General features: G+C 53.1%; 1 protein-coding gene across 1 annotated transcript; it reads left to right on the top strand.

Annotated features, from left to right (window-relative positions):
* PPP1R14A (protein phosphatase 1 regulatory inhibitor subunit 14A) lies at window positions 1–4,238 on the top strand. The gene is made up of 4 exons (XM_036275836.1): window positions 1–216; window positions 2,323–2,403; window positions 3,147–3,179; window positions 4,075–4,238. Exons 1-4 carry the CDS (start codon window positions 16–18, stop codon window positions 4,201–4,203), a joined length of 444 nt encoding a protein of 147 aa, XP_036131729.1. The 5' UTR covers window positions 1–15; the 3' UTR covers window positions 4,204–4,238.
* Window positions 4,239–14,065: the final 9,827 nt, after the last annotated feature.

Below are 14,065 nucleotides of genomic sequence, written 5' to 3'. Positions count from 1 at the left end.
CGCGGCCAGGACGCGATGGCAGCTCAGCGGCTGGGCAAGAGGGTGCTGAGTAAGCTGCAGGCTCCGTCGCGGGCCCGCGGGCCGGGGGGCAGCCCTGGGGGGCTGCAGAAACGACACGCGCGGGTCACAGTGAAGTACGACCGGCGGGAGCTGCAGCGGCGGCTGGACGTGGAGAAGTGGATCGACGGGCGCTTGGAGGAGCTATACCGCGGCAGGGTGAGGCGGGGAGGGGCGTGGGGACCTAGGGGAAGTACCGGGCATCCCACCTCCTCCGGGTCTTTGCTTGCTGTGCTGTTGCACACGCACGCCCAGGGGCCAGGCACTCATTGGACTTGTTTGCCCAGCCATCCATCCTCACTGGCACTCAGCTTGTGGACACAGAGAGACACGCACACTTGCATCACCAGAGATGTGCCCAACATCTGGGGAGGGCCAGGGGTTTACCATCTGGGGGGTGAGGAGGCAAAGTTGAGGAGTTCGTAGCAGCCATATCCTGAGAAAGGGTGGGGGGAGGGGATGTCTTAAAGCCAAACATAGACATGGTGACGGGAGATGCAACCACACAGAGATACATAGCAAAGGAAGCAGCAGCCTTCACAGACGTGCACAGTGACAAGCTATAGCCACTCAGACACAGTGAGAAGCAATAGCCATACACAGACTCGCAAGGACACAAGCTGCGATCACTTACCGAGCAACATATGCCACAGCGCGGCCACAGCCATATGCAGACACAGCACAAAAGGACTCCAGTTACAGCTCTTCATGGATGTACACCAGCGCCAGCTGTATAAACGACAGAAGTGACCCAGCCGGAAAGGCTGTTGGTCGGAGCATCATCCTATGCGCCGAAAGGTTGTCGGGATTCCAAGTCAGGGCACATACCTGGGTTGTAGGTCCGATCCCTGTTCAGGGCACCCACGAAAGGTGACTGATGGATGTTTCTCTCTCACATTGATAGCTCTCTCTTTTTCTCTCTCTTCCCCCTTTCCTCTAAGCATGTCCTCGGGTAAGGATTAAAAATAAACAAACAGAAATGATCGTTTCACTACAGTAGTGTAAGCTGTGAAGCTGTAGGTACATATGGATATGCAATGGTAGAAACTGCAGCAGCCCCTGTGCACACAGGGCATGACCTATAGTCTCGTATGTTGATGCGCAGGCTACAGACAGACAGACATTTCACTGGAGCCGCTGATTGAAGTCATACTTTGTACAACACACACGTTGCGGAACGCAGTGCTAGGTTCCTGGTGGTCAGAGCAGTACACACACAGGAGGCAGAAATCAGCAGTGTGAAGGTGGTAGAAGCCATGGCCCCTCACAGCGACACAAGGTCCCTCTGGTCTCAGACACACATGGGCTTGTACAGATGGACAGTCAAGCCCAGTTGCTAGTGGCAGGTAGCATCCTATGAGGCTGCCCTCCGGCCGTGGGCACTATGGCTGCCTGTACTACATGACAATGAGACAAACAGTCACACCACACACTTCACACCCATAGGACCACAGGCCCCTGTGCAGGCCACACGTGATGCCAACACCTCTGCACCCTCATGCTGGCTCTGGCCCCTTGTACAGACACCACTGGTGTAACACACTTATGGACTCCCCAGGCCTTTGCTGAACGCTGGGCCACCCAGTCCTGAAGGCTGTACTGAAGTCAGCAGAACTTTGGGTGGGGAAGGAAAACCCTCGGGGTGTCTTGCTCAGAGAGCTGGGTCCTGCAGGAGGCTAGCCTGAGTTTGGCCCTCTGGCCCAAGAGGCCATACTGGGAGTCCCCTCTTAGTTGCTTCAAGTTAGGCTTATGGCTCTCCCCACCTACTTTGGGGGGCCTCGATGGTCATCTCCTTGGACACGAGGGGTTGCACTTTGGCCCCCTGTACTCCTTCCTGTCTCCTGAGGCAAGGCTCTGGCCCGCAGCTCCCTCCCCCACCCCTACTCTTAGACTTTTCCTTGAAAGGACAGAGCCAGCCCCTCTCCTGAATCCCAGAATCTGACATTCCAGAACTTGACCAGGCCTGTTTCCTGCTCTGGGACCTGGGGCCAAGCGGAGAGACCCATGCCAGCCCTGAGGTCCCAGGGCCTAGGGACCCAGGCATCCGAGCTGGCATAAGCCCTGGGTCTCTGTCAACCCATGTGTCACTCCTCCCCCCAACACCCAGATGTCCCGCCTTGGTGGTGCTGTCCCTGACTGCCACATTATTGCTCCAGAACCCGCCAGCTGGGCCCTGGGGCTGCGGGCTCCTACAGAGCCCCTGGACAAAGGCGCGGGAGGGAGGGGAAAGGGCCCCTGACCAGCCTGCCCTCCTCCCCGCCTTAGGAGGCAGACATGCCTGATGAAGTGAACATTGACGAGTTGTTGGAATTGGAGAGTGACGAGGACAGAAGCCGGAAGATCCAGGTAGGTGGTGGGGAAAGCTGCCCCCAGCCCCCACCTCGCCCCTCCCTAACAATTAGCAATGGTTCCCAAGTTGATTGAGTGCTTAACTGTGTGCCCGGCACTATTTCAATGGCTTTACACTTATTAACTTATTTAATCCTTACAAAACCTTATGAAGCAGGCTAGTCTCCATTTACCAGATGGGAACGTGAACCCCAGAGAGATGTACTCACCTGTCCAGGGGCACACAGCTCAGAAGGAGCGTCACAGCCAGGCAGTTTGGCTCTTAGGGCCTGGCCTGCTCTCTCCTAGAGGCAGGAAATGCTGTGTGATGACCTTGCTCTCAGGGTCTGGAGCAGCAGTTCTCAACCTGTGGGTCGCGACCCCTTTGGGGGTCGAACGACCCTTTCACGGGGGTCGCCTAAGACATAACAGTAGCAAAATTACAGTTATGAAGTAGCAACGAAAATAATTTTATGGTTGGGGGTCACCATGACATGAGGAACTGTATTAAAGGGTGGCGGCAGCAGGAAGGTTGAGAACCAATACTCTGGAGTTTCTTGACTCAACACTGCCCCCTATTACTTGATAAGACCCTGGGGCTGTGTTCCTCCCTGGAAGCCCGGTGGGAAGTCCACTTTGGAGTCTGACTCCATTGTCTTGTTGCTTGGGCCTTTGTTGGGAAGGGGCTAGAGGGGCGGAGGTGTTGTTAGTCATTTACTATTTATCTGTTTGTTTGTTTTTTGCATGGGCGGGGTGTTCAGGGGCTCCTGAAATCGTGCACAAACCCCACAGAGGTGAGTTTTCCTTTGCCCCTCTCAGGCTCAGTTCTGGCCCCTGCACCCTCACTGGGGAGGGGTCTCTGGGGAGCAGGGGAAGCTGGCTGTGCCCAGGACCAGCCGAGGGAACTCTGGGGAGCCCTTTCCTCTCTCCACTGGTGTCTTTTATCTTCCTCACTCCACGTCTCCTCTCTCCCCATCTGCCACCGAGCCTCCATTATCTCCTCCCCGCTGACACGCTCTCCCGTCTGCCTCCTGTTTCTGCCTCTGCTGGGCTGTCTGCAGGTGCCCCCCTGCTGCCCCCGCCACCCTGGGGCTCCCTCCCCACCTCTGGGGGGGCAGCCTCCCAGGCCCTGAAGCGGAGTGCCCAGCCCCTCCCACTTCCTTCCCTGCTTTAAAAGGGAAAAGTATTCGGTTTCTCTAACTAGCTCTGGGCTGCTTCAGGGACACTATGTGTCTGTCTGCCCTGGAGGCTCAGGCCGTTCCCTGGGGATCCTCCTGGTGATCTCTTGGCCTGGGAAACATCTTAGTGTCTCTCTGTGGCTCTGTTTCTTTGTCCCTTTGTCTCTCTGACTATCTCTGCATCCCTGTCTCTGTGAGTATCCTGGTCTCTGTCTCCAACTCCCTCCCAGTCTCCCTCTCTCTCTGTCTCTGTATCTCCCTGTCTCTCTCCCTGTCTTTCTTTGTCCCCATCTCTTTCATTCCTTGTATCTTTCACCCTTTGCTCCCTCCCATCTCCGTCTTTCTCCCTCCGGTCATCTCCGTTTGTACGGCTTCCCCCCTGCCCCAGCGTCACCTCCACCCGCTCACTGACCAGGGGGCGGAAGGCTGGGACCAGGTCAGGGGGGCTTGCTTGGGCTGGGCAGGGGCCCCCACGCCCTCCACGTTCTCAGGACCCCCACTCTGTCCTCAGGACTTCGTCCAGGAGCTGCTGGTGAAGCTGCGAGGCCTCCACAAGCAGCCAGGCCTCCGCCAGCCCAGCCCCTCTGGTGACCGAAGCCTGAGCCCCCTCCAGGACCGGGCCCGGACCGCACCACCCTGACCCTCTCTCGCCTCTCTGGCCTCTCCGTCCCCCTTCCTAGCGCCCTCCTGACGTGTTTATAAGTAGTATTTAATGGTTCTGTAACAATAACACCGACCGAGTGCCTGTTTTTCCTCTCTCCGATCACTCTGGACTTCCCCCAGCTCCACCCCCAAGTCTCCCTCTCTCCTGCCGTCTCCTGGTGTCCCGGCGCTCACAGCTGGCCCAGACAGATGGAGAATCACTCCTCCTGGGCCAGAGAGCATGAGAACAGGCTCTGCTGACCCAGGGACTCACATCCTGTCCCCCCCAGCCTTGGCCCAGTCTCAGCTAGCAGGGCCTCAGTGTGCGGTGGCCCTCAGATCCTGTGGGAAGGACGCCTGTACAGGAGGTGCCCAGGACCACATATGCCCAGTGTCACCACAACACGTCATGAACAGTCAGCCAGTCCGTGAACTTTACTGAGCACTTACTGTGTTCTCGGCGTGGCCATTGGACTTGAGGCCACAGAGGTGAAGAGGAGATGGTCCCTGGCATTGGGGTGCTCACACACTGGCGGGGAGAAGGGCCTGTGTGAGGAGGGCTAGAACAAAGTGGTGAATGGTCCGAGATGCTTGGGAGCCCAGGGACTGGGAGGAGCCACACGCTCTGGGGTTAGTGAAAAGTTTTGGGGGGCTTCCTGAAGCAAGTGGCACTGAGGCAGGGCTCTGCAGGGTCACGGGCGTTCATGTGAAGTGGTTCCACCTCTGAGGACAACGGGGGGCAGAGGGACTGGCATTGAATCTGAGCCAGGGAAGATGCCGGACATTGGCAGGGCCTTCCACCGATCAGGATGGGCACGTCTCTAAGGGCTCTCCAAGCCCCTGAGCATGGGGAGGCCTGAAGGGCCCTAGGGGTGGGGCCGGGGCATCAGAAGTAGGTGGTAACTACTTACCCCAAACTGGAAGGATTTCAGTATGTTAACTGCAGGTCTACTTGTCCCAGTTGGGTACAGTCAGGAGATGGCGTGAGGCCGGGGTTGTGCCACGGACCCGCAGGGCCAGAGCTAGGGTGTCTCCCCCCGGCACAGAGCGCATCTCCCATATTTCCTCTACTGACTGAAGTTGGGGCCTCAGCCCCCGTTCCCACTCTGGGCCACCCAGCAGCCTGGCCAGGATCAGGCACCTATCCCTCGGGGTCTGAGCACCCATCTGGAGGCAGAGAAGGTGCCCCTGAAGAAGAGGAGCCTGCGGGAGGCCCTGCTCATCCAACCCTTAGGTGGCCCTGCTGTCCCTGCACAGATAGGTCTCAGGCTTCCAGTACCCCCTTCCTCCTCACAAACATGTAGAGAATGGATGTGTAGAGCTTGGACACCCCCTGCCCCAGCATCAGAGCCCCTGGGCCCGTCTCCCAGGACACCCCACTGGGGCCTGAGGAACTCTGAAATTCCTGCTCCCAGAACCTGTTTTTAGTTCCTCATCTTTGTGGAGGCAACATGTGCTCAGACCCAGGTTCTAAAGCCCTGGGTGTGCCTCTCGGCTTCCTCATCAGGAAAATGGGGACTTCACAGATGAGGAAACTGAGGCCCAGATTGGTGACGTCACTTGCCCAAAGTCACACAGAGCTTCGGTTCCAGGCATGGTGACTGCAGAGCCCAGCTACTTAGTTCCACAGCGCAGCGCTCCTGCAGACGACAGCCGGGATTGCTGCCCTTCAGTGGCAGGAAGCTGACTGATTCATACTAAGGTGCTAGTGGCTTCTCACAGCCTTCTGAGAAGTCTTATGTAAAGGGCAGCACAACTTGTCTGAAAACAAGGCTCTAAGGAGGGTCAGGAAGCAGCATACTGTCGAGGGTAAGATCCCAGACTCAAATGCCGTTTGTCCTGCTTCCTGGCTGTGTGATATTGAGCAAGTCACTCAACCTGTCTGTGTCTCAGTTTCCACATCTGTAGCATTAAGGTGAGTATATTAGTACCTACCTCCTAGGGTTGTTGTGAGGTTTAAATGCACAGACCACAGACCAGTTCCAGGCATGTAAAGCATTGTTTCCGACCTCATTGTAGGGGGGAGGAGCTGGACCATTTGCTCCTACAGCCACCAGGTCTGGCCAGTCAGGTGACCTTTGGGACACCAACTCACAGGCCGGTGACATGGAAAAGCCTGACCTGCCTTTGAAGGCCTGTGGTCTGCTCCCCACTTGGTAGCCAGATGACGCTTCTTCTCACTCTCCGTTAGTCTCCATCCACCCCGTTCCCTCTCCTCTTCCCTCCAAGGTCACTGTTTTTATCATTTTCTTGCTGTGGTTCCAGTATATCTTCACGCAAATATGAACAAATGTGAATCTATCGCTTCCCCCTCTGAACACAGGCAGACGCTGGGAACACTGTCTTAAGCTTGCTTTTTTCTGTAACAACCTATCTTGGGATCTCACATCACGGTCTTCCCTGGGCCACAGCGGAAGCCAAAGGCCCCCCTCCACGCCCCACCCCATCACCACTATGCCTCCGTCCCTGTCCTCTCTGTCCCTCGCCGGCACGCGCCGCTCCATCCGTCAGGCTCTCCGCTCCAGGCTGCACAGATCCTTTTCCTCTGCTCCAGCACTCTCCCCCCACAGCTTCTTACCCTCATTTAGATGAAATCTCCAGAGGTGTCCTTATGCCCCTCATGTGAGGAGCGGCACTCAGTCACTATTTGTCATCCTGACTTATTTCCTCCATATAATTTATTACACCCTGAAATTATCTATCATTTTATCGTCTGTCTACACTCCTCCACCTTTAGAATATTAGCTCCTCCCTTGCCTTGAGCATGGCTATAGTCCTGTGTCTGCAACAGCACCTCGCACCAGTGGTGCTTGCCCAATGACAGTGCCCCCTGGTGGCCACCGCACAGTAACCCTCCCTGTGTAGAAGTGAGGCCTCAGCGTCCCCTCGTGGCTGTGCGAGTTTTACAGTTACTCGGGTGGTCAGTGGACATTGCATTAAAAGAGTGGGCTCTGGCCCTGGCCGGTTTGAGTCAGCGGTTGGAGCGCTGGCCTGAGGACCAATGAATCGCGGGTTCAATTCCTGTCAAAGGCACGTACCTTGGTTGTGGTTCCGCCCCGGCCCTGGTTGGGGTCCTGCGAGAGGCAACCAGTTGATGCGTCCCTCTCACATAGATGCTGCTCTCTCTCTTTCTCTCTCCTTCCCTCCCACTCTATCTGAAGATCAATGGAAAAATATCCTTGGGTGAGAATTTTAAAAAATAAATAAAAATAAAAGAGCAGTCTCTGAGGACACTACTAAAAAGTACTCACCTATCTTTACCTTTGATCAACACCAGCGGCTTTGCTGACTGGAATGATAACTACTGGAAGTGGGCTTGCAGCCACGATATGGCCGGGATTCACAAGTGCCTTGTGATAATACAGAGGCAAGGAAGGCTCTTAGCAAGGGGATTATCGTGGTTGACACAAGATCGACCTACAAGAATCAGTGTTCACCAACACCGTGGTAAGCAATTAAAACACAATTTTACAAAGCTGTACAGTTTTTGCCCGACCGGTGTGGCTCAGTGGTTGAGCATCGACCCACGCACCAAGAGGTCACCAGTTCGATTCCTGGTCAGGACACATGCCCAGGTTGTGGGTCCAATTCCCAGTGGGGGCATGCAGTGCAGGAGACAGCCAGTCAATTATCTCTCTCATCGATGTTGCTAGCTCTCTCTCTCTCTCTCTCTCCCTTCCGTTCTCTAAAATCAATAAAGCAAAAAAAAAAAGCTGTACAGTTTTTAATAGCAATAAAAACTATAGTTTATCAAACAACTTAAAGATGCATAAGCATGGGAACATTTATTTTTTTGTTAATCCTCACCCGAGGATATTTTCCCATTGATATTTAGATGGGGGTGGGGGGCGGAAGAGAGAGAGAGAGAAAAACATTGATGTGAGAGAGACACATTGATTGGTTGCCTCCCGCATGACCAAGACTGGGGTGGGGGATCGAACCTGCAACCCAGGTACATGCCCTTGACTGGGAATTGAACTTGAGAACCTTCGGTCTGGGGGCCGATGCTCTAACTGCTGAGTCATACTGGCCAGGGCAGCATGGAAACATTTTATTTTATTCTACTTATTTATTATCAGATAGAGTGGGAGGGAGGGAGAAAGAGACAGAGAAACATCAATGTGATAGAGCCACACTGACTGGCTGCCTCCCTCAGGACCTGACCAGGGCTGGGGACAAACTACAACCGAGGTACGTGCCCTCAGCAGGAACCAAACCCAGGCCTCTCTGGACCGCTGGCCGATGCTCTAGTTGTTGAGCCAAACTAGCCAGGGCCCAGAATTTTTTTTAATGAAGCACCTTTAAAAATATATATATATATATATATGGTTTTATGATTTTTTTAGAGAGAGAGAGAGACAGAAACATTGATGTGAGAGAGAAACATCGATGTGAGAAGCATCAATGTGAGAGAGAAACATCGATGTGAGAGAGAAACATCGATGTGAGAGAGAAACATCAATGTGAGAGAGAAACATCAATGTGAGAGAGAAACATCGATGGGCTGCCTCCTGCACGCCCCCGCTGGGGATCGAGCCCACAACCTGGGCATGTGCCCCGACCGCGAATCCAACCGGGACCTCGCAGTCCGTGGGACGACGCTCCATCCACTGAGCCACACCGGCCGGCCTATTCCAGAATTTTTATGGAGGAAGAAAGCGGTGTAAACAGCCAAGTCAGCTTTAAAGAGGAAAGGCGAATGCTTGATCTACTGCGTACGAAGACAGACTGCAAAGCCATGAAAAGAAAGAGAGTGTGGTATTGGTGCAAGAACAGATGAAAACACCCAGGAACCACTGAGCCACAGGCTGACCCCGGCACGGACAGGGACAGAACGAAAGGACGGAGCTGGCGCTGCCACTCCGTGGGGGGCGGGGAGGATGAATTGTTCTTTGTGGCTTTGGGAACACTGGCTCACTATATGGAGAAAAAAAAGGATTCTTACCTTACACCACATACAAGGGTGGACTTCAAATGGAATAAAGATCTAAATGTAAAGAATACAACTATGGCCCTGGCCGGTTTGGCTCAGCGCTTAGAGCATCGGCCTGCGGTCCAGAGAGACCCGGGTTCGGTTCCCGCTAAGGGCACGTACTTCGGTTGCAGTTTGTCCCCGGCCCTGGTTGGTCGTGCGGTGGCAGCCACTCGATGTGTCCCTTTCACATCGATGTTTCTCTCTCTCTGTCTCTTCCTCTCTCTCCCTCCCACTCTGTCTGTACAAAAAATGGAAAAATGTCCTCGGGTGAGGATAAAAAAAAAAAAAAAGAATACAACTATGGAGTTAATAAAAGAAACTAGGGAACATCACTGTGATGTGTCCACAAAGTGTCTTAGCCATGCTTTGCATGGCAGGGGGTGTTCCCTTCCCCTTGTCTTGAATATAGACCGGCCTCAGTGACCTGCCTCTAACACATACACTGTGATGGAGGTGGCGCTAAGTGACTGTCCTAAGCTGCCATAACAAAATACCACAGACTGAGTGGTTTGAACAAATCCATTTTCTCTCAGTTCTAGACATTGGGAAGCCTGAGATCAGGAAGCCAGCGTGGGTGGGTTCCACGGGGACTCCTCCAGTGGCAGACGGCTGCCGTCTCATGGTGTCCTCCCCCTCGGAGAGACTTTGCCCTCTGGTGTCTGTTCTTAGGACGGCATCAGTTTCGTCAGACCAGGGTCCTGTCCTCATGATCTCTTTGAATCCTGATTACTTCCTTTTTTTAATCCTTACCCAAAGTCATTTTTCCTTTTTTTTTTTTTTATCCTCACCCAAGGACCTTTTTCCATTTCTTGTTCAGATAGAGTGGGAGGGGGGGGGAGAGAGAGAGAGAGAGAGAGAGAAACATCGACGTGAAAGGGACACATCGAGTGGCTGCCTCCCGTACCACCCCAAACGGGGCCGGGGACAAACTGCAACCGAGGTACATGCCCTTAGCGGGAACCGAACCCGGGTCTCTCTGTACCGCAGGCCGACGCTCCAACAGCTGAGCCAAACCGGCCAGGGCCAAAACAATGATTTCTGAGGCTAGGTCATAAAAGGCTTCAGCTTGGCCCTTGCCAGTTTGGCTCAGCAGTTAGAGCGTAGGCCCACAGACCAAAGAGTCATGGGTTCGATTCTCATCAAGGGCACGTACCTCGATTGCAGTTCAGTCCCCGGCCTTGTTCAGGTTGTGCGGGAGGCAACCAATTGATGTCTCTCTCATATCGATGTTTCTCTCTCTAGCTCTCCCTCCCACTCTATGTGAAAATAAATGGAAAAATATCCTCGAGTGAGGATTTAAAAAAAAAAAGGCTTCAGCTTGGTTCTCTTGGCATGTTTGCTCTTGGAGTCCAGCCGCCATGTTGTGAGGAAGCCCAAGGTGCATGGAGAGGCTTTGCATTCGGGCTAACAGCCAGCATCAACTCTCAGACATGCGAGTGAGTGAGTGAGTGAGTGAGTGAGAGGATTCCAGTCTTAGACACCAGCCGGCTGCAATGGTCTGAGAAACCCCAAGTGAGGGCCGATCGGCTGAGCCCAGTCACTCTCAGAACCATGAGGGATACGTGTAATACACGGTTGCTATTTCACACCACTACACTTAGTACAGCTTGCTACACAGCCGGGGAAAACAGGCGCAGTGGCTTGGGGCCGGGGGAGGACTTCTAAAACAACATTTCAAAAGTATGAACCCTCGCCCTGGCCGGTTTGGCTCAGTGGTTAGAGCGTCAGCCTGTGGTCCACAGAGACACAGGTTCAGTTCCCGCTAAGGGCATGTACCTCAGTTGCAGTTTGTCCCCTGCCCTGGTTGGGTTGTGTGAGTGGCAGCCACTCGATGTGTCCCTTTCACATTGATGTTTCTCTCTCTCTCTCTCTCTCTCTCCCTCTCTCTCCCTCCCACTCTATCTGAACAACAACAACAACAAAAAGTATGAACCCTCCAGTGAAAAAATGTGATGAATTTGAGCATGTCAACATTAAGAGTTTCTCTTCAAGGAAAGACATCTTCAGCTGAAGTTAACATTTAATGGACAGAACGAGAGAAGATATTTGCAACATCCAACATGGATGAGTGATGGAAATTCAACAGCTACAAGAAACTCCTACCAGTCAACATCTCAAGACCACAACAGTGGTAGAAAGAGACACAAGGGACAGGAACTGACCTTTGAGAGGGCAGGAAGCCCAAGCCGCTGATCGGCACACGAGGGAAGACTCAAAGTTAATAATAATCTGAGAGATGCCAATGGAAACAACAATGAGGTATTATTTAACAGCTATTGATCAGGTAAAAATTAGAAAACTGGACAGTACCAAGGGCTGGCAGGAGTAGCAGGGGCATTTACCAACAGGACAGACAGTAAGCACACAGGATGTGGGAAGACACAGCGAGTGACCTGGAGAAACACCTGTCCTGGGCAAAGGGAGGTCGCCCCCCGCTCTGCAGGTGGAAGGGGGCTGTGGTCCAGGCTTCCGGACAGAAATCTCATTCTCAGATCATCGCGAGCTCCTGTTATGCACCTGGTACTCTCCTGGGGCCAGAGTACATCGGGAGCTTACTCTCTAGCAGGGCAAACAGGTAATAAGCAGTACCAGAGATAAGTGAATGAGATAATATGTCAGGGGATAAGAATCATGAAAAAAAATTAAACAGAGGTGACAAAAAAGAAAACAATTAAATGGAGTAAAGAGACCGGAAATGCTGGGATGGGGGAGATTACAATTTTCAGCAGACCAAAAAAAGAAAGGGTCCCCAAAATGTCCATGTCCCAATCCCCAGAAATGAGGAATATGTCCTCTAGGGCCTCCAGAAGGAACACAGCTCTGTGACCCCTTGAACTTTAGCTCTTCTGGTTTCTGACCACCACAACTGTGAGATGGTTTGAGCTTTTTTTGTGGTTTTTTTTGTTTGTTTTTGGTACGTGCCCCTAGCGGGAACCGAACCTGGGACTCTCCGGTCCGCAGGCCGAGGCTCCAACCGCTGAGCCAAACCGGCCAGGGCTGGTTTGAGTTTTAAGCCACGACGTTTGTGGTAACGTCACAGCGGCTGTCGGACACTGATACAGGTGGTCACAGAGGCGTCACGAGGGCATGGGAGTAAAGCACCTGAGATGGGAGGGCACCATCTGGGGGAAGGCTGCTCCAGGTGAAGAAACAGCCAGTGCACAGGCCCTGGGGTCCAGTACTCTGCTTGTTACGTGATGAGCGAGGATCCCTGTGGCTGGAACAGTGAGTGAGGGGGAAAGGGGGCAGGGCCAGGATCAGAGGCGACGGTGGGTGTTAGGGTGTGTGGACCTTTATGGGGTAGGTAAAGTTTACCCTGCATGACATGGTGCCACTTGTCTCTGGTGCCTGAGCTGGGAAGACCTGTGTGGCTGGGGGTGGGGGACCGGCTGGGGGTGAGCTCCTCTGGAAGCTTCGCTCATATGTGCAGAGCCTGGGCTGGAGGCTTCCCTGTAGAAGTGTTCAGGAAGTCCAGCTGCGAGCCCTCTTTGGACTGGGCCTTAGCCATGCAGGGTCACGTCTATCCCTTCCTATTGGTCACAGCTGAGTCACTAAAGCCAGTCCAGAGTCAAAGGGAGAGGAACTAGACTCCATCTCTTGAGGGGCAGAGGCAAAATCACACGGCAGCACAGGGCGTGGTGGAGGGATCCTGTTGTAACCCACGAGATCAACCGCACTCGGACACCAGGTTTAAGGTTTAAATTTGGTGGAGCTTTATTTTCCTGCGCAGGGTCTGCAGCCTCTCTGAGCTAAGGAGAACGGCAGCCCCCAGCAGCAGACTTTCAGCCCTTTTATAATCCGGGTTAAACAAATGCTAGCTAGCGAGCTTGTGACAGACGGACAGCAGCGGTCAGCCAGGTGCAATACATATATTTTTAACAGTTACAGGTTTATGGGGCAAAGGGAGCTTCAGTTTCTCCCTATCAGTTTATTTACAGAGCATGCAGGACACTCTGGCCTTGGGGCCGTTCCTGTCCTCCCTTCTTCTGCAGGATGTTGCTTTTCAAATTCCCAGTGAAGGTCAAACTCCGGTTAATTTTTATGGGGCTAAAGCCTTCTATAACAATCCGAAAGTCTTCCTTCACAAAAGCGGAGAATAAACTGGCAAAACCACCAGAGTCAACCTTAGCAGAATGCTGGGGAGGCATCAGAGTTGACAACGGCCAGGTGAATGTTAACTCAAGAAAAGAAAAAACAATCAGCCGAGTCTCAGTAAGATAGCGAAGTGCATTTTAACTTCCCCGGCCCCCACGAGGTCCGTGGTGGCCTTGAAGACCACAGCCTACATTCCTGGTACCAGAGGGAGCAGAATGGACCTTATTCTCAAAGAATTGAGGTGGTTTGTTTTGACCAGTCTGGTGGCTTCCTGTTGGAGAGGCTTGTCTTCATTCCACCTGACGTGGAACTCCCCCAACTCATCTGCTTTGTCGCATATATCAGTACCTAATTCGTATCCCCCCAACCCCCTAATTCGTTTTTATGGCTGAATAGTATTCCTTTTCATTACCTTTAGTTTTGAAAGATATTTTCCTGGGGAATCAAATTCTAGGTGGACAGTTTTGGCTTTTTAATTATTATTTATTATTAATTTTTATTTTTTAAATTGATTTTGGGGAGAGAGAGAGCTAGAAACATCGATGAGAGAGAACATCGACTGGCCGCCTCCTGCATGCCCCTCACTGGGACCAGGCCCACAACCTGGACATGTGCCCTGACCGGAATCGAAAGGGTGACCTCTTGGTCGATGCTCAACCACTGAGTCGCAACAGTGGGCCTTTTTTCCCCTTTCAATACTCACCTGAGGACATGCAGAGAGAGAGAGAGGAGAGAGAGAGAGAGAGAGAGAGAGAGAGAGAGAGAGAGAGACGAGAGAGATGAAAGAGAA

This window comes from Molossus molossus, unplaced genomic scaffold (genome assembly GCF_014108415.1).
Source record: "Molossus molossus isolate mMolMol1 unplaced genomic scaffold, mMolMol1.p scaffold_m16_p_21, whole genome shotgun sequence".
Taxonomy (NCBI): Eukaryota; Metazoa; Chordata; class Mammalia; order Chiroptera; family Molossidae; genus Molossus; species Molossus molossus.
The sequence above is the reverse complement of the archived record's forward strand: the minus strand, read 5'-3'. Positions and strand labels throughout refer to the sequence as shown.

Excerpts from the sequence above, each read along its gene's own strand:
- PPP1R14A (XM_036275836.1), top strand. The coding sequence starts at position 16 with ATGGCAGCTCAGCGGCTGGGCAAGAGGGTGCTGAGTAAGCTGCAGGCT. Across the intron at positions 217-2,322 it reads AGGAGCTATACCGCGGCAGG|GAGGCAGACATGCCTGATGA; the intron begins GTGAGGCGGGGA and ends TCCCCGCCTTAG. Across the intron at positions 2,404-3,146 it reads ACAGAAGCCGGAAGATCCAG|GGGCTCCTGAAATCGTGCAC; the intron begins GTAGGTGGTGGG and ends CGGGGTGTTCAG.